This window comes from Puma concolor, chromosome A1, assembly GCF_028749965.1.
Source record: "Puma concolor isolate L17-30 chromosome A1, mPumCon1.1.hap2, whole genome shotgun sequence".
NCBI lineage: Eukaryota > Metazoa > Chordata > Mammalia > Carnivora > Felidae > Puma > Puma concolor.
This window is the reverse complement of record NC_141667.1, coordinates 170255629-170274565: the sequence shown is the minus strand read 5'-3', so window position 1 is coordinate 170274565 and position 18937 is coordinate 170255629. Positions and strand designations below refer to the sequence as shown.

General features: G+C 38.2%; 1 protein-coding gene across 10 annotated transcripts in view; it reads left to right on the top strand.

The window, feature by feature from the left end:
* The window catches only part of PCCA (propionyl-CoA carboxylase subunit alpha), a 435628-nt gene that overhangs the window by 133571 nt on the left and 283120 nt on the right, over window positions 1-18937 (top strand). For all 10 annotated transcript variants that reach the window (XM_086708562.1, XM_086708568.1, XM_086708558.1 and 7 more), the window contains one exon: window positions 13368-13404. In XM_086708562.1, the coding sequence (XP_086564688.1) occupies window positions 13368-13404 (37 nt within the window). The remainder of the gene's footprint in view (window positions 1-13367; window positions 13405-18937) is intronic.

The window sequence follows — 18937 nt, the reverse complement described above, 5'->3', positions numbered from 1 at the left end:
CTGGAAATTCTGCTTGTATTGTATATGCTTTCTTATGAAATTAGTGAATGTAGTGTCTTGTAGGGAGAAGGAATGTTCCTTGAACCAAGGTCCCACGGTGACCGCTATGGGTTGGGACATGGTAAATTGAAGGTTATTAGAGATACTCATGATCTGAGTACTTTGTTGACTCTGAGAACGAGCTTGTGTAACAGTGGCTGGGCTTAAAGTTATGGTGTATTACTTGTATCACTAATAACTAGTTAGTGAAATTTCTCGTAAGTTGAGGGGTAAAATGGGAAATAGGTACTTGATTTGCTGTTCAACATTGTCTATTATATATTTTTTTCTTCATTTTCTTGGCTAATATAGAAAAATGGTTTATTCATTGTCACTTCTGTTTACAATACTGCAAGTGTCTTTATCGAAAGATTGCTTTAATTTCTGGAGTGGGAACATCTAGTTTTATCTGTAAGTCCATCAGTTTATTCTGGGTCTTATTCTGCTTTTGTTTTCAGGCTCTTTCAAAATGTATAGTATGTCATTAAAGATCAGACTATATGACTATATACATCCAGTTTTTGCTTGTTTATAAAATTTTCAGTTTCCGGCTTAAGGCTACTCACAACAAATGAGGAGGGAAATGGATGATAACTGCTTCACGGTCTACTCCTGAATGCTATCTAAAGGTACTGAAGAATTCTCTCTGAAGAGCCCAATAAACGTATCCTTTCTTTGCTAGCACAACTGGATTAGAGTCCAACCTGTTTCCATAGGAAAGATTTCGGTAGTGGCTTCCCAAGCACCTTTCCCATAATTTCCATTTCGAAACTCCAGTATCGAAACCTCTCTGGTTTCCTGTGCAATTAGGAGTCTGAAGTCACTCTCAGGTCTTTCCATTTTTCCCTTTCCTCTAATAGTTTTTAATCTGAGGTTCTCAGAAGCAATATGAACCAACTGATACAAATATGAGGGCCCTAGATTATTTATACATTCCTCAATTTCTTTGTAAATATCTGTCTAATCTGTGTAAGCTTTGGAAAGTCTTTAATACCACTTAGTTCAGGAGAGACCAAAGTTTTAATGTAGCCCTCAAGGCTGGCCCTGTTCTGACAGTAGCTTAATTTTATTTATAAATTTTTTAATGTTTTTTATTTTTGAAAAGGGGGGGAGAGGCAGAGAGAGTATGGAGAGAGAGGATCTGAAGCAGGCTCTGTGTTGACAGCAGGGAGCCTGATGTGGGGCTCAAACTCATGAATTGTGAGATCATGCCCTGAGCCAAATTCGGACACTCAATCGACTGAGCCATCCAGGCACCCCGATAGTATCTTAATTTTAAAAGGTAATGTTGCTTTGAGGGTTTCTGGCCAACTAGAAGAATAAGGGAGCAGGTCAGTGGAAGAAAGAGCAGGGCAGGGGCAAATGGAGGAAAACAGGACGGAGGAAAAGGAATAGCAGGATGAAGACCAGGAGGTTTGAGAGAGATGTAAGTTTTTCACATTTTTCACTTGACTTTTCCTGTGCTTTTCCTCTTCCCTGTGAGCTTTGTCTTCCTTGTGAATTTTGTAAGGAAACAAATGTGGAATCTGAATTCCTTTTGGAGGTTTCCTCATTGTATTAAAAAAAATAGCAGAACACTAGGTGTTTGAGATTTTGAGTCTTCCCCTCACCTCACAGGTGACTCTCAAACCATACCAAAAGGTTACAAAAGAGGGGTGCCTGGGTGGCTTCGTTGGTTAAGTGCCTGACTCTTGATTTTGGCTCAGGTCATGCTCTCATGGTTTGTGGGTTCGAGCCGTGTGTTGGGCTCTGTGCTGACAGCATGGAGCCTGCTTGGGATTCTGTCTGCTGTTTTGCTGTGCATGCGCTCTACTCTCAAAAATAAATAAATTAAACTTAAGGGTTACAAAATAGTCTACTATAATTCTGAATTATTTACTAGGTGAGAGTATGCTATTTAGAAGGATAAGAACATAAATATAACTTCTGAATTTAGTACCTTTAAGGAGAAGTCTGCCTCACAGCATAGACTTGGCCTGTGACGAACCCATGTGAACCTCATAATAGCACATCTTGAGCTCCCAACCTAATGGTTGGCTATCTCCGATTGTAGACCTGATAATATGCAGTGCTGTGGTGGTTTAAGATTTGAAGGGGAGATCTCTCCCATGGACAAAACAAGGTAGAGAAGATTGTCAAGGTTTTATTACAGGTTTCAAAGCAAATTTTATCCTATTTAGATACCAATGTGATGAAACCATCTGAATATATTAGCTTCTGGAGCTAGTACAATGATGAACTTATAGGTCCTATACTTGTCTTCTTCCATATGAACTCTTCCTATGGACTTAGAACAAGATATGCTGAGGATATTTTATTACTAATAAGGAAAGTTTTGTTAAGAAAAAGGAGGGCTTCTTCCAATAATAAACATTTCAAATCTAATCATGATATCAACAGATTCCTGGTTTCTGAGGTTCCTGAAAAGGAAATTGGGACTCTCCCCAAAGTGAGATTTTTCTCACCATTGTTTTTGGGGACACCCCTGGGTGGGGGGCTCAGCAGGCATCCGAAGATCACTACAGTTTTGGAATCTAGGGTCTTGAACAGAACTTAGTGGAACTTCCAAGATTGCCTCAAAGTGATGGTATCTTTAACTGTAGTAGGTAATAAAGTTGGTTTTGCTTGTGCATCCTAGTCTTTTCAGAGAGGCTGCATTTGACAACCTGCATTTGAATTTGCGACCTCTGTTAATTTGGAAAATAAGGAAAAGTAGCAAGTAGAAGAAAAAAAAAACCATTTATCTTTTCAGTTTTGTCTTCTTGTATGCTTTAGGTGATTTTTAAGATCCAGTCATACTCTTAAATAATGTCAGATTCTTCCTACTGTGTTAACTTTATGGTACACAGTTCTTGGCACCTATGGTCTGAATTAGTTAAGCCACAAATGAACCTGCAGGTTATAGTTTTCTGATAAGCATTTGAAAATAATTTTGGCTGATAAATTTTTATGCTGGTATTATTTCTAGTTTGCTTTTAATTATTTGATATGAGAAGCTATACTTATTTTTTAAGTTTGGTTATTTAGATTTCTTGTGTAGTGACTCTGTATTCATTTGGAACTACATTACTTTTTACATTTTATAGTTTAGACTTGTTGGGTAAAAGATTACTTTTAAGGGTATCTATGCAGATGGAGCTTTGCTTATACAAATAAACAGTTTAAATTTTTGGAATATCTTGTGGTTTTAGCAATTGCATTAGCAGTACTTTACCATTGAAAGAATGTATGTGTTAATTATAGATAATTGTGTTTTTTAAAATCCATAGGGTTTTTTTTCTTTTTTTTCTTGTTATTTCTGTCTCTCTTTTTTTTTACTTAGCTTCTGGTATCTTTAAAGATAAATTTCTTTTTTTCCTTGGCAATTGTATTATATTCTACTTTTTCCCCCCAAGTAATTTTCACATCTAACTTGAGTAAATTAATGTGATGTCAATTCATTATATTTCTTTTTAAAACTTTTGTTCCTTTCCCATTTGAATGTTTATGCTGTTGTATGGAGGGTATAGAGGGATGGTTTACTACATTCTTTTAAAATCTTAACACAATTTCTAAAAAAATGTTTATTTTTTTAGTTTTGAGAAAGAGAGAGAGTATGTATGCACACGGGGGTAGGGCGGGGGGGGAGGGGGAGCAGAGGAACCAAAGTGGCTTTTAACAAGTTCTGTTCTATTCAACATCTTATTAACTTGACCTCAGGAACTTGAGAGCAGTGAAGAGTGTGTATTTCAAGCTGGTAGAAGACAGGGTTTGGAACCCCAGCCCACTTGTTTAGCAAAGAATAACAACTGCACACCATGATTTCAAAGAGCTTCAAGTCCCCTTAGGAGGCTGTAGACAGGCAACATAATACATTTTAATAATTCAGAGCTCAGAGTGCAGGGGACCCACGTAGGAGGGGCACCAAACCTAGTTTGAGGGCATCCTGGCAGATCTACCAATGATTTCTAAAGTTTGAGCAGTAGTGAGTTAGCTAAAGAGTGAGGGTGGTGATGGAGACACAGCTCCAGGGTCAGTGAGAACATCTTATGGTGAAAGCTTAGAGCTCCGAGACGGTTGGAGCTTTAGAAAACTGCAGGTCTGCGGTGTATGGGTCTGTAGTAAGAGCAAGCTGGAGAGAAAACGAGGATCCAGGTATATGTGGCCTTGACTGCTATGTGCCTGGTTTTGGAGGTTAGCCTTAGAGCTTTGGGAGCCTCTGAAAGGTTTGGTGTAGAAAAGGTAACATGATAGAATTCTAGAATTGGAAGACTTACTTTGGTTTGTGATGTGGAAAAAGGATTGAAGCAGTACAAAACTTGAGGTTGGTCAGTGAATTAAAAGTGCTTTTCCTCAGTAAGAAATGATAGGGGCCTAAAATAAAGTATTAGGATGGAGCAGAGTGGCTGGTGTGGAGTGCCTGGTGGAAGCTGAATTTATAGCTTATATGATCTGGTACATGTCAGGAGTGGGGCAGAGGGAGGAACCACCATTGATGAAATTGCTGCATTTGCTTGTGAATACCTATCAGCATTCCAATTTGGGGGTAAATTCATTAAACTTCTCTGAATTCTTATTGCCCTTTAAGAGAAAATAGTAGGATTATTACATCTCAGAGCAGAGTGTGGTAATTTGAGGTTTGTGGATTATGCAGTGTAGGTTTAAAGTAGTCATTGTTTTTGTCACCCAGTTAGCCAGATTTTACAAACTGCACCCTTGCTTTAGCAGAAAGAGCCAAATAACAACAAAAACTAGCATGAAGGGAATCATTTAAAAAACCAAAAACCAAAAAATTGAAAAGCTGTGTCCTGTAATTACAAAGTACAGTATAGACATCAGTATCCTTTTCTCCTGCTAAACCAAGAACAACTCTCTTGATGATGCCTCAAAGGCTCTATATTTTTGAAAAAATATTCAATTATGTTTGCTATGCTGACAGTAATAATAGAAATGTGTACTAAAATTTAGAAAGATTTGAAAGTATATTAGTCTATAGACTACGTATAGTCTGTAGACAACATAGTCATCTGCTTGACTCGGAGTTGTCTGGAAAACACAGTCAGCTGGAAACTATTTTCCTGAACCCAGGACTGCTGAAAGTTTAGCTCTGCTTTATACACAAATGCAGAATAGTTTGAGGATGCTTTTTGTGTACAGATACGTTTTTACCCATATTATATTGAAGCAATCATTTCCTACCCCCCAAAACAGTTGCTGATTTGTTGTAGAACCAACCAAGGAAAGTAAACTGTAAGTAGCTTCTTATGTGAATTAGTAGCAGGACTGGCATCCATTGAGTGTAGAGTTCGGGGTTGAGTGGGTAGGCTATATGTATGTAGCAAGGAGATGTATGGTCTGAATCACTGTAGAAGTAAATAGGGTGTCAGTGTTGTTTTTTAGCACGCAAAACATAGCATCAGTGATAACGAATTGAATTTGCCTGTCTTTGTTATAGTTTTTGCTTCCCTTCCCTGCCCTTCTTCCCTTGCTCATTGGCAATAGTGAGTATACAGATCATCTGATCCTGTGGAGTGTTCTAGGGATGCAGGCGCACGTGTTTTGTGGTATTGTAATACCAATAATAGTTCCGTGTTGTACGGGTTCAGAGGCTGCATGATGACCACAAGATATACCAACCAAAGACAGGCAGGGAAGAAACAAACTTGGGACTCTTGGGTGGCAGACTGCCATTGCTAAGCATACTGTGTGCCACATATTGTTCCGTTGTACTTTAGCCTTAGCTAATTTCATCTTCTCAATGATCCTATGAAATAGGTATTGTTACTATCTCCATCTTAGAGATGAGGAGACCCAATTCCAGGGAGACACCCTGGGAGGTAACTGGTTTGCTGTCAGAGAGCCAGTGTCGGAGCTCATGCCTTCTGGCTCCAGCATCTGTGTTCTTAGCCATTGGACTTTGGATGCCCCCCAGGTAGGTGCCATGGAGTATTAACAAATAGGTTTGTAGAAAAACCACCCAATTTTTATTAACTCCTTTGGACATTTTTTTTTTTTTTTAGTGTTTATTATTGAGTGACAGAGACAGAGCATGAGCAGGGGAGGCTCTGAGCTGTCAGCACAGAGCCCGACGTGGGGCTTGAACTCACAAATCACCAGATCATGACCTGAGCCGAAGTCGGATGCTCAACCTACTGAACCACCCAGGCACCCCAACTCCTTTGGACATTTTTGTGATCTGCTTATTTAGATATAGCAACATCATCCACTCCTCCCATCGTATTCTTTTGTAAAACATAATTTTTGACTGTTTTGTTCTTCAGTTAGATGATAGAGCTCATTTAATGTAAATTATGCTCAAAGAGAGGAGTAAAAGAAATAGTTACTTGTTCTGGTGGTGTCTTTACTCTTTCTGCATTTCTGGGACTGCTGTTTTGGAATTACACAGCTTAATATTTACCTCATCAGTGTCCCAAGTGCTCAGTAACTTCAGAACCTGAGTGTGGCTTCCTTCAAATTGGGTTTATAGGCTGGGATTAGAGAAAGAACCACAGGGATCATAATCATTTAGGAGAATAGAATCAAATGATATTGTTAGACCATTCCTTTGTCCTTCTTCCTGATTTGAAGCCATCAGGAATATTATTGCTAATGATTTGTTTCATTTAGTTTTATACTTTTCTGTGTTTTCTCAATTGTATTAACTTTTGATATAAAAACAAATATTCTAAGTTCTTAAAATTGTATAAGGGCATTAATAGCACCCAATTTGTTTTATTCCTTGTGTTGAAATTTTTGTATTTGACTTTTCTTTGATTTTCAGGGGATCATTGTCCCACCTGTGAGAAATTTTCTCTTAATAAATCATAGAATGTTATCGTATAGAACCCTTCTTGAATGGAATCTGCTGTCTTAATCCCTGTAATATTTTCACATGTTGTATATCATATAATGCATAGATGTGGGAACTGTCTTAATGTTCTAGGGGTGCCTGGCTGCTTCAGTCAGTAGATCATACGACTCTTAATGTTGGGGTTTTGAGTTCGTACGCCATGTTGGGTATAGAGATCACTTTAGAATCTTAAAAATAAAATCTTAAAAGGGGGCACCTGGGTGGCTCAGTTGGTTAAGTATGCAACTTCAGCTCGGGTCATGATCTCACAGCTCATGAGTTCTAGCCCTGCGTCTGGCTCTGTGCTGACCTGGAGCCTGCTTCAGATTCTGTGTCTGTTTCTCTCTGCCCCTCCCCCATTCGTGCTCTGTCTCTCTTTCTCTCTCAAAAATAAATAAACATTAAAAATTTTTTTCAAAGAAAACAATATTCTAAAGCAAAGAGTAGAAGCAATTCTTTTTCTTCAAATATTGCCAAGTTGGATTTGTGAAGAAGTAATGATGTTTTGCTTAAAAGGGATTTGTTTTATATAAATAGTGAAGTGTATTTGGTAAAATCAAGTTTAATACTTATTTTACATTTTTATAAATCAGGTTGAATATCTGTTGTTTTCTCCTATATTTTAGTATAATGTGTGGCCCTTCAATTTGAAAAGTTACTGCCATGTAAAATTTGATCACTTATTTATTTAGAAAATTTATTTATTTATTTTGAAAGAATGAGAGAACAGGAAGGGCAGAGAGAGAGAATCCCAAGCAGGTTCGACACTGTCAGTGCAGAGCCTGATGTGGGCTTGAACTCATGAACTGTGAGATCATGACCTGAGTCAAAACCAAGGGTCAACGCTTACCTGATTGAGCCACCAGCGCGCCCTAGAGTCTGATCTTTTAAATTAATGAAACATTTGTTTAAAATTACAGCTTGGGTAGCACTATTTTTTAAGTTTTTTTTTTTTTTTAAAGAATAGTTTTTGTGAAACCCAAGTTTCAAACATTTGAAGCTGCAGCATGCAGTAAGAAAAGTGCTTGTCTGGGGCGCCTGGGTGGCTCAGTCAGTTGGATGTCTGACTTCGGTTCAGGTCATGATCTCTCAGTTGGTGGGTTCGAGCCCTGTGTCGGGCTCTGTGCTGATAGCTCGGAGCCTGGAGCCTGCTTCAGATTCTGTGTCTCCCTCTCTCTCTGCTCCTCCCCCCACTTATGCTGTCTCTCTCTCTCAAAAATAAAATAAAACATGAAAAAAAAAGTGCTTGACTGAGGATAAAAAGACAAGGGCACATATTGGGCTTGGTTTTGCCCAGTGGCAGTGGTACTTCATTGAGTGTGCTTTGTGTTAAACTGAAGCAAAACCCTAGCCCATCTGGTTCTTGAGCTCCTGCTCTGAGCTACCAAGTGGTACTTCCCTTGCTGTATATCACTTAGATGTGTCGATTTGAACAAGCCACTAAATCTCCTTGGTTAGAAGTGTATTTGCTTCAAACACTGATGCTCTGGAGATGAGCCCTTCTGTTGGTGCTGGCACCTACTGCAACAGGCTGGTTTCTGTGGAAGCTGATGCATAGTTGTTTATTCATTCAACAAATAACGTGTGGATGTATTGACTTGCTGAGCTCTGGGGATTTCATAGAGAGCAAGCAGACCTAGTCATTGCTGTCAGGGAGATTAAGTGATAGGGGCTGTCATAATTGAAGGGCAGAGTGTAATGTTGCACAGCAATGGCACCTAACCTGGTGTGGAAGGGCTGGAGAGGCTTTCTAGAGAAGGTGAGGTTTAGGTGAGGTGTGAAGCATGCACCCCTGTGTTTGAGAGAAAGTGGTAGTTTTTCTCTCATCTGGACTATAGCTTCCCAACTAAAGTCCTCACATCCCTCTTGCCTCTCTCTAAACTATTCATGTGTTCATAGTCTTTTTATTCAACAGCTGTTTATCGAATGACTACTATGTGTCAGGCAGTTGTAGGCATTTAAAACATATTACTGCACCGGTTAGTGATTTCTGCTTTCCTGGAGGTTGTACTTTAATGTGGTAGGGAAATGAAGAGGGTAGACAATACTCAAAATAATGAGCAAATTATAAGCTCAGATTCTTCAGAATGCAGCCATAGTGGGGACTCGGTTTTCTTGCTCTTAGGCTGAAGTTCAGTGTCTTTATTGTGGCCTGTGGCAGCCCTGCTTCCTTGTACAGTTGGCTTACTCTTCAGGCCCCAGCCCCGCTGACTCTGTTCCACCCTTTCTTTCATTTGCAGGTCTCTCTTCATAGTTGTAGTATCTGAGAAGTTTCCAGGAACTCTGTTTTTAAATTAGAGATTCCCTGTTGTCACACGCCCTCTTCACTTCTGCGTAACATGCATCTCAATAATGATTTCTTAGCCACTGTGTGTCATGTAAGGGTCTGTCTTTTCCACTAGACTATAAATTACATGAAGGCTGGCATGGTGCCTTTCTTGTTCCCTCCTGTCATCAGGGCCTGGTATGGGGCGTATAGTGTAAGAGTTGGATTGGTGGAAGGGGGCGGAAGAGTAGTGGGTTTCTGGATGAGCTGAGGAGGAGGTGTAAAGGCCAGGCAGCTGGAGGAATGCCTGTGTGGGCTTGGGGGTGGGAAGGAAAGCAGAGGTAGGGAGGGACTGGGGACAAGACTGGTGGCGCAGGCAGGCGGGATCAAGTACTGACACAAAGTAAAGGAATTAAAATTTGGTTCTAAGGCAGTGGGGAGTCATGAAAAGTTTAAGCACATTTTGGGAATACTAGTTTGTTGTGATAACATTTAATGTCCTGGAAATCATTAAGTAGATTGAATAACACCTTCAAGTGTGGCTGGTTTAATTTTTAAATTGTGAAAGAGGTATGAAGTATGAAATTTTGATCTTACTGGTAATAAAGTTAAACATCTACCTAAGGGTCTGTAGCCATAAGTCAAAGTTGCCTCTTCTCCAACTCTTAATCCTATTTTTGAGCAGTAACTCAAGCTGAGGTGGTTGAATATGTCCATACATGACCTTTGATGAGCATTCCAAGGTATTTTTCTATCTTAATGTGGATAAGGTCATATATATATCATCCTACAACTTGCTTTCCCCCATGGCACACACTATATTTGGCATATTCTTGAAGTGGAAGAGTTACCTTCCTAAACCCTAGTCCTCATTCCCTGGCATACAGCCAAGGCATTTGGAACTGTGTCCTGAGTCTCAAAAGGTCCTGCTGGAGAGGCCATGCCTTCCACCGGATTTTATACTGTCCTTTTCTGCCACTTGCTTTTTGTCTTCAGTTTTCACCTCACAGACCTGGTTTCTAGAACATAGGAAATGGCTTCCAAATTTGGGGTTTTGTTCATGTTGTTCCTTCTGTCTACACTTCTTTTTCCCTAATCTTCCCATGGCAGCGACTGTTTTCTTCAGGCTTTAGTTTATATTTCACTTCAGAAGGATTCTTTTTTTTTTCTTTTTAATTTATTAAGTAATCTCTGCCTCTGAGTTGGGGCTCGAACTCGCAACCCCGAGATCAAGAGTCACACGTTCTACTGACTGAGCCAGCCAGGCACCCCCAGAAGACCCTTTCTGGGTAGTCTGTCTAAAACATGTTCTCCCTATCTCCCTCAGTACTGTTTGTTTCCATGTGCCATTTATTTCAGTTCTTGGTTGGTTTGTTTGCTCTCTTTCAGTTTCCCTTATTAAACAAGTCTGTTAAGTTCTTCTGTGGGTGCAAGAACTATTTCACATAGTATTACATATGGATCAACCTCATCTTTTAAAACTTTTAAAAGACTATGGCATATTCCATTTCATGTATGTATCCTTTTTGGTACCAGTCCCTTACTGAAAACCTTTAAAATTGTTTTTCTGATTTTCTTATCAAATCACAAGCAACAAATTAAAAATAATTTTATTTATATATCTCTCTGTGTGCATGCATGTGCCTATGTGTATAGGATAGCTTCCTAAAAATGAAATTGCTGGGTTGAGAGATTTAGGTCTTCAAGCTTTATAATATATATAATATGTCCTGAATAAAATATCTTGGGATAAATGAATGACAAGTGAAAAATTTATTTTTAAGGCAGTTTGATTTTACTTGGAAGTGCATTTAGTAAAATTTGCTTGTCATAGTAGGAAAAAAAATTTGTTTTTAAGAGTTGTCAGATAAAAATACAGGTTGCCCAGTTAAACCTGAATCTTAGATAATGATTTTTTTTAAATGTTTGTTTATTGTTGAGAGAGACAGAGAAACAGCATGAGCAGGGGAGGGGCTGAGAGAGAGAAGGGGACAGAGAATCCCAAGCAGGCTCTGTGCCCTCAGCACAGAGCTGGATGTGGGGCTTGAACTCACAAGTTGTGAGATCATGACCTGTGCTGAAACCAAGAGTCAGACACTTAACCAACTGAGCCACTCAGGTGCCCTGATAATGATTTTTTTTTTTAAGGTCCCAAATATTGCATAACACATCATGGTAAGGAAATGTAACATACTGATTAAGTTAAAAGACAGGATTGTTTTGTGGTTATTTATAGAAATGTTGGATTTGTGACAGTCAAAATTTTTATAAGTTGTGCTTTGTGTAAATAGATATCTCTTTATATACACACATCTACAATGTGTACATAATAAATATCACTAATGAATTCTGTGCATTATCTTTTAACATTTGCCTGTTTGTCAGTTCTCTCAAGATAACAGACTTTTGAGACAGCAGTTTATCTTCTCTCAGAATATCTTTTGCAAATATACTACTACACATTTGAAAGAAAAGACATGTTAAAAGTTTCCTTCTAGGCTTCTTATAATCCAGTCTCCATCAGCCAGCACTCTTCCTGTATTTTGTTCGCGAGGCACTAATTGTCCGCATTTGGCAGCTTTAACACTTCCTGACAGAGAGGCTATTAAGGGGAAGTATTCTCCAATAACTGTCACTGGCTTGAACAAAGAACCTCCAAACTCAATGTGTGGAAACCACTAACATTCTTAAATGACCCTTTTCATGGATTTTTATCCCTTTAAGCTAAAATTTGGAGAATGTAGGGTCAGTGAAAACAGCAAGGTGTAATAAAGCAGTAAACCTTGATTTTTTTGGGAGAGTAGAGTGGGAGGTATAGATTTATCTCTGACTTGCAAACAATTGTTATTTGGAAAATCTCATTAGCAGATGTGACTGCTTGGAGTAAAAAAAAAAGAGAGAGAGAGAGACTTAAAACTGATGTTGCTTTCAGGACTGCTTTGAACTTAACAAGCACCTATTTGTGGAGCAGACTGGCTAATGAAAGGAAATTAAATTTTTCTGACAACTTCCCCTGCCAACCTCCTTATTCAGGGGATGTTATTAGGTACTGAAGACTTTTAAGGAAGATTTTTTTTTTTTATTAGACATAAATGAACCAGTTATAAACATCCCCCGCCCCTCCTTTTGGGGGAGAATTCTGACATGGTTACTCTACACCTTTAGATTACTAGCTTAAAAGCTTAAAAAATACCAGTCTTCACTTTAATATTTTAAAGTTATTTTTGAAAAATTCAGGCATTCTCACTACCTAATGGTTTCAAAACATTACTGTTATTCCTTGTGATTAGTTTACATCACTGTGATTAGTTTACATCACTGAATTGTAAAGAAAAGTCATATTTACTAGGGAGGCTTGGATGTAACACCTTCTTTTCAGCTGTCTTTTTATTTTTCCATGGGGAGATGTATCAGGAGTGTCCTGTGCTGGGCGTGTTAGGTGAAAGTTAATGATCAATGAAATGGTTTAGATTCAAGGGAAATTTTTTTCCTTTCAGTTGCATTGGTTGGTATTTGGCAATAATTCTTACATGCATCAACTCTTACCTTGTACTGTTTTGGGAGGCATTTGCTTTCCTTGGCTTTTTTGAAGTTTTCCCCCACAAGTTGGTTCATGGAATTTAAAGTTTTAAATTACTTGTCTTAATAAGATATAAAGATAAAATATGTACCTGACAAAATAATGAAATAAAAAAGAAAAAGTAATGGAAACTACTAAAGGAATTTTTGGGGAGACAATTGACAATTCCTGGAGATATTGGAAATTTACTTTTTTATTTCTGGAAAATCTTGAGCCTCTCTGAAACAATAGAGAATCAACTCCCCCTGCTGACAGAATCCAGGAAAACATGACATGTAAATATCAGAGGACAGGAACAAGCTGGTTGTAGACAAGCTTTAATGATCTGATTTATGATTCAGTATTGATTGTAAACATCTAAATTCTGCTGTTAAATTCCAGCAACTGCACCAAATCATTTGGCAATTCTGGTAGTGCTTCCTGCCAGCTCATTTCAAACTGCTTTGAGTTTCTTAATATAATAATGATGAGGTAGAATTTACATTCCACTTATGGTATTAATTTTACATTTCTCTGAAAGAAAAGAGTTAGAAGGTTGTAAAATTGAACATTAAATGAATCAGAGGAGACAGTAGTGCAATATATGACTGCCCTAAAGACATTGTGCAATGGCTGATGGGATTAATGTTGGCTCTCATTTCCTGCTTTTACAGGATGCAGATGAAGCTGTCAGAATTGCAAGGGAAATTGGTAAGTTCTTAAATTAACTTTGCTAGAGTTTCTGTGTCTTTCAGCAGATACGGTTGAGTAAACATGTAATAAGTAACCCCATAGAGCAAATAATATTTTAATACATTTAGGATTCTGATTACTTGTCCCTTTGGAAGAATTTATCTGCTGAATTAGCATATTATTAAAGTGAACTTTAAAGAGTAATTTGACTTTTTAATTACAGCTCTTTTGTAAGTTGAAATCACTGGCTAATTAAAAGAAGGAATTGTCTTAACTCTTGAGATTGGATATAATGTAAATTTTATGTATTTAGCTGAATACAACCTATTAAAGTTAAAGACATAAATGATTAAAATGAAGATTTCACATTTGACAAGGCTCTTCAAGTTTTTACCTTGTCCTAAGATGTTTTAATAATCTTGCTAGGAAACAGAATTTGAGAAATCAGAACTGGATATTCTAAATTGGAGTAAACGGTAAAACTGAAGGACATTTTCATGACTGTGTTACTTGATTGTTTTAGGTACAATTATACTTAGGGCAGGGCTTATCAACTTCTTATTTAAAAAAATATTCCTTTATTGCTCATGACAACTGTTATATTTTCAGTATCTGCCAATTAAAAAAATAGGTGAGGACAAATTGTTATCATGGATTAGTGGTGGTATCCAGTTACTTTACAGTTGTGTTAATCAAATTAGTATTTGTATACATTTGACAGAACTTTGTAGGTTTGTGAGAGAAATCTGACAATGCTCAGCAGTCAGGAAATCTCACCTTCTTAGCATTCCTACATGGATGGGGCCAAACTTTTCAGCATCCCGCATTAACATTTCTTTGGTCCTGTTTTGTCATTAAGATCCACTGTTTGGAATTGTTTTATCCACTGAGAGAACATTTGATTTGGCAACATTTACAGAGTTGTGATACATGGTGTATACATCTTATTTCTGAAAGTAATTGATTGCATTAGTAAATACATTCTTTACAATTGGCTCAGGCTAGCTGAACAGTTCTTTAGTGATCTGGAAAGTTGTTGGCTTGTTGTGTCCCTGTTTCTGGTTGGGTCTGGCTAAATTATTTTGGTTTGGCTCATGGTTAAGTGTGTTTCGTTGTTTATTTGTTTTGCAAACATAGCTGCTACTGATACAGATTTGGATTTAAGACCCAGTCTTAGAAAATCTTATTTTATCTGACTATAACATCTCTTCCTTAATCATTTCTTCTGACACATCAACATTTTCAAAAAAACATTTCAGTACTTCACAGGAAGATTTGCTGGATTGCTGAATAAGTTGGACTGCATGGAACTGATTCGTGGTTTATTTCTTTGAGAAAATCAAAAGCGTCTCTCTGAAGTTTGAAATCACTGTCATTCCTCACAGCCTAAGAGGCAGGTAGCATATACCTACTGGATTTTGAGGAGACTTTCTTCTAAAGTAATTTCACTTCATTCTACTGTATACGTGTAGATTTAAGAAGTCATCTTTCTAGTTTAGGTGGTATTGTTATTAACTACAGAATAAGATAGACTAGTACTGTTAACACAATAGTATCTACATAAAAAGGACAGAATATTTGGATAAATTTAGAGAAATGAAAGGGATTGGAAGAAAATCTTGAATTATATTGGCATGCTTTATTTCGAATTATGAATCTTCACCTCTTAAGCATTTCCTTTGTGTAAATGGCAGGCTGCAAATGGCTTTGCTTGCTTTTTCATGTCTTGTCCTTTATGTTTTCTTTCTTTTTTTCCCCCAAATAATCTGTGACCTTTAAAATAATCAGTTAATCATAGTGGGACTCTGAACAGTTCTCATCACCTGGCTTTCCTCAGTATTTTAATGCTGTGCTTTGCTCCCCTTTGAGCTAAGGAGTTACCGAATTCCATCGCAGGCTCTTTTCTTTATATTTAGGCGCAACCTTTATGACTCCTTCCTCTTTCCTATCTTCTCATTCTTCTCCAGTTATACCTTCTCATTTGTGAAATAAATGATCGCAATCATGGCTGTGAAGTCTAACAGTGCTAGTGTTTTGCTTATGCTGAAAGAAAGGGAAGCCATAAAATTTGAGGTGAAATAAAACATAATAAAGAACCAGGGTCATCAGCCTATTATAAAGCTCTTGGAATTTCCCTGAAAACCCCCCTGAATCACCACAGAAACCTCCCATAAAACTGTTTCCCTGAAGTGCCAGCTTCTAAAATAAATGAAATGAAATTAAATATTATTCCACTCTCAGTATTTTGTATTTTTTGGTGATTCATCAGTTTTGTTTTCTACTCATTTTATTGAGATCTATCACACTTTAACTACATTATGATTTTGATGGGCTTTGGTGAATTCATTTAAGAGTTGAATTAAACATTGATTCCACAGGAAAATATGCTCCTAGTTCTAAACAACTGAATTATAATAAAACCTTTGAAACTGTCTATTTATGGGTAGCAGATTGACGATGTCATATATACCTATTGACATATTTTTCTGCTTTCCTTCTTTCTGTGTTACCTGGAGAAAATTAAATTGGCTTTTCTGTGATTCCCTCCTCTTGAGTCTTCTCTCCTGGAAACAGGAATCTGTGAGGCCAAAGGAGGAAGCTAACTGCCTTGAGCATTGATGAATTAGGTGTCTTTTACATAATAGTAGCTCTTGTTTATGGAGCATTTTTTCCATGTTGCAGGCACTTTGTGAATGTTATTTCTAATGCTAATTCCTGGGTTAATTATTTTCATTTACATTTAAGAAACTGAGGATTAGAAATGGTAAGTAATTTGCTCAAGGTCACAGAGCTACTGAGTGGTGGGCCTGCTTTTAAATATAGGTTCATTTAGCTCCAAAGGCTATCGATTTTTCATTATACTTTTCCTAAACTAATGGGATTAGAGGATGAGAGCTAACATTTCAGTCACCACTTGGTGTAAAATACTGTGAGTCACTTAAGCATGTTATATGTGGCATTAAAGAAACAGCTTCGTATCGTCGACAGAGTGAGAGACCATTAGGGCTTAATATGTTACCTCTGTGTACTTGATTTTTGGTCTGCCTTGTCTCCTTCATTCTCACTCCTGATTTTTTCCTTTGACCTCTCTAAGTTTACAGATACAGGGCTATTGATCCCTGGTTTATCTTTAACCCCAGAGATAGACAACAGTAATCAGTAAGACTGATTTGCATTAAAGTTTGATCTTTTTTTACTGGATCAAAGGTCCTTAATACAATCAAGCTGAATTGATTGGTGAAAGGAAAAGAAATTGTAAATCTGAAACCTGTCATTTAACCTGCCCTTTAACTTCCAGATTGTTCTGATTCTTTTCTTTGGCACGTCTTTCTCAACAATTGCAGATCATGTCCGATTTAAATAAATGTTTTCTGATCCCCAGATTCACCATCCTCTAAGCCTGCTTCGTCCACAGTTTCTGCATCTCAGTAAATGTCACTCCCATTTACTCAGTGGCTAAAGCTAAAACCCAAGATCTATCCTGGTGCCATTGCCCTGTCATCCTAATGTCAATATATCAATAGATACTGTCAGTCCTTCATTCAGAATACCTCCTGTGTTCACTACTCACTATCTGTACGACTAGTACCCTCTCCCAAACTACCATTGTCCTCTCGGGGACTGTGACAATAGTTTCTCTGCTTCTTTTCTTAAACACTTCAAAGCCATTCTTCACATAACAGTTAGTGTGATATTTGAAAACTCTAAATAATGAGGACACACCCCCATCTCATCCCACTCCGTATCTGCTTGAAGCCCTCTAATGGCATTTCCTTGCACTTACATAAAATCAAAATTCCTTAGCCTGATTACAAACCCCAAATGATTTGGCACCTGCTTTCTCTCCAATCACATTTTATACTACTCCCCGCCTTGCCTGCTATCCTTTAGTTACACCGGCTTTCTTGAACACCTCAAACTTCAGCCAACATCTGTTGTTGCCTGAGTTGTTAATTTTAGCCATTCTGACAGGTGTGTGGAGTTCTCACCAATAAAGTTGAACAATGTGCCTTCCAGTTAAAAAAAAAATCCTTGATTTGTAGAAAGTTTGCTGATTTCCATGATGTCACTACTTCTACCATAGCCAATTTCAAGTTACCAATGAGACGTTATTACTTATTTTGAGAGGAAGAGAGAGAACGTGCATGTGTGGAAAAGGGGCAGAGGGAGAGGAAAAATCCTAAGCAGACTCCGTATTGTCAGCATGGAGCCCGACATGTGCCTTGACGTCATGAACCGTGAGATGGTGACCTGAGCCAAAATCAGGAGTTGGACACTTAACGGACTGAGCCACTCAGGCGCCCTACCAGTGAGACAGTATTGAACGTGGAGCTTGGAGAAGTGCAGTAGCATGCCATTTTATAGTATTTCCACCATGCCAACACAACATCAAGAACATAGATCTAGCCAGGTGTAGGAAAATAATTAGAAAGTGGTGCATTTTGAGTATTACCAAGTTTCCTGAAAATTTAGCAGTTGGCTCTTCTGAGCTAATAAAAGCCAATTCTAACACACGGCTGGTTCTAGCCAATTGCTATAGACAGAATGTTTGTGTCCTCTCAAAATTCATGTGTGGAAATCTAATCCTCAATGTGATGGTATTTAGAAGTGGGGTCTTTGGGAGGTGATCAGGTCATCAGGACAGAGCCATGTGCCCTGATGAATGGGATTAGCATCCTTATAAAAGAGACCCCAGAAAAAGATATTTGCAAATGACGTATCTGGATACAGGGTTAGTATCCCAAATCTATAAAGAACTTAACCAAACTCAACACCAGAAAAACAAATAATCCAGTGAAGAAATGGGCAGAAGACATGAATAGACAATTTTCCAAAGAAGACATCCGGATGGCCAACAGACACATGAAAAGATGCTCAACATCACTCATCATCAGGGAAATACAAATCAGAGCCACACTGAGATATCACCTCACATGGGTCAGAGTGGCTAAAATGAACAAATCAGGAAACTACAGCTGCTGGCGAGGATGTGGAGAAACGGGAACCTTCCTGCACTGTTGGTGGGAATACAACTGGTGCAGCCACTCTGGAAAACAGTGTGGAGGTTTCACAAAAAATAGTACTACACTACGACCTAGCAATAGCACTACTAGGAGTTTACCCAGGGATTACAGGAGAACTGATGCATAGGGGCACATGTACCCCAGTGTTTATAGCAGCACTTTCTTTCAACAATAGCCAAATTATGGAAACAGCCTAAATGTCCATCAACTGATGAGTGGATAAAGAAGATGTGGTTTATATATACAATGGAATACTACTTGGCAGTGAGAAAGAAAAATCCTGCCATTTGCAGCAACGTGGATGGAACTGGAAGGTATTATGCTGAGAAAAATAAGTCATTCAGAGAAGGGCAGAATCTCATGTTTTCACTCATATGTGGATCTTGAGAAACTTAACAGAAGACCATGGGGGAAGGAAAAGGGAAAAAATAGTTACAGAGAGGGAGGGAGGGCAAACCACAAGAGACTCTTAAATACAGAGAGCAAACTGAGGGTGGATGGGGGAGTGGGGGAGAGGCAAAAGTGGG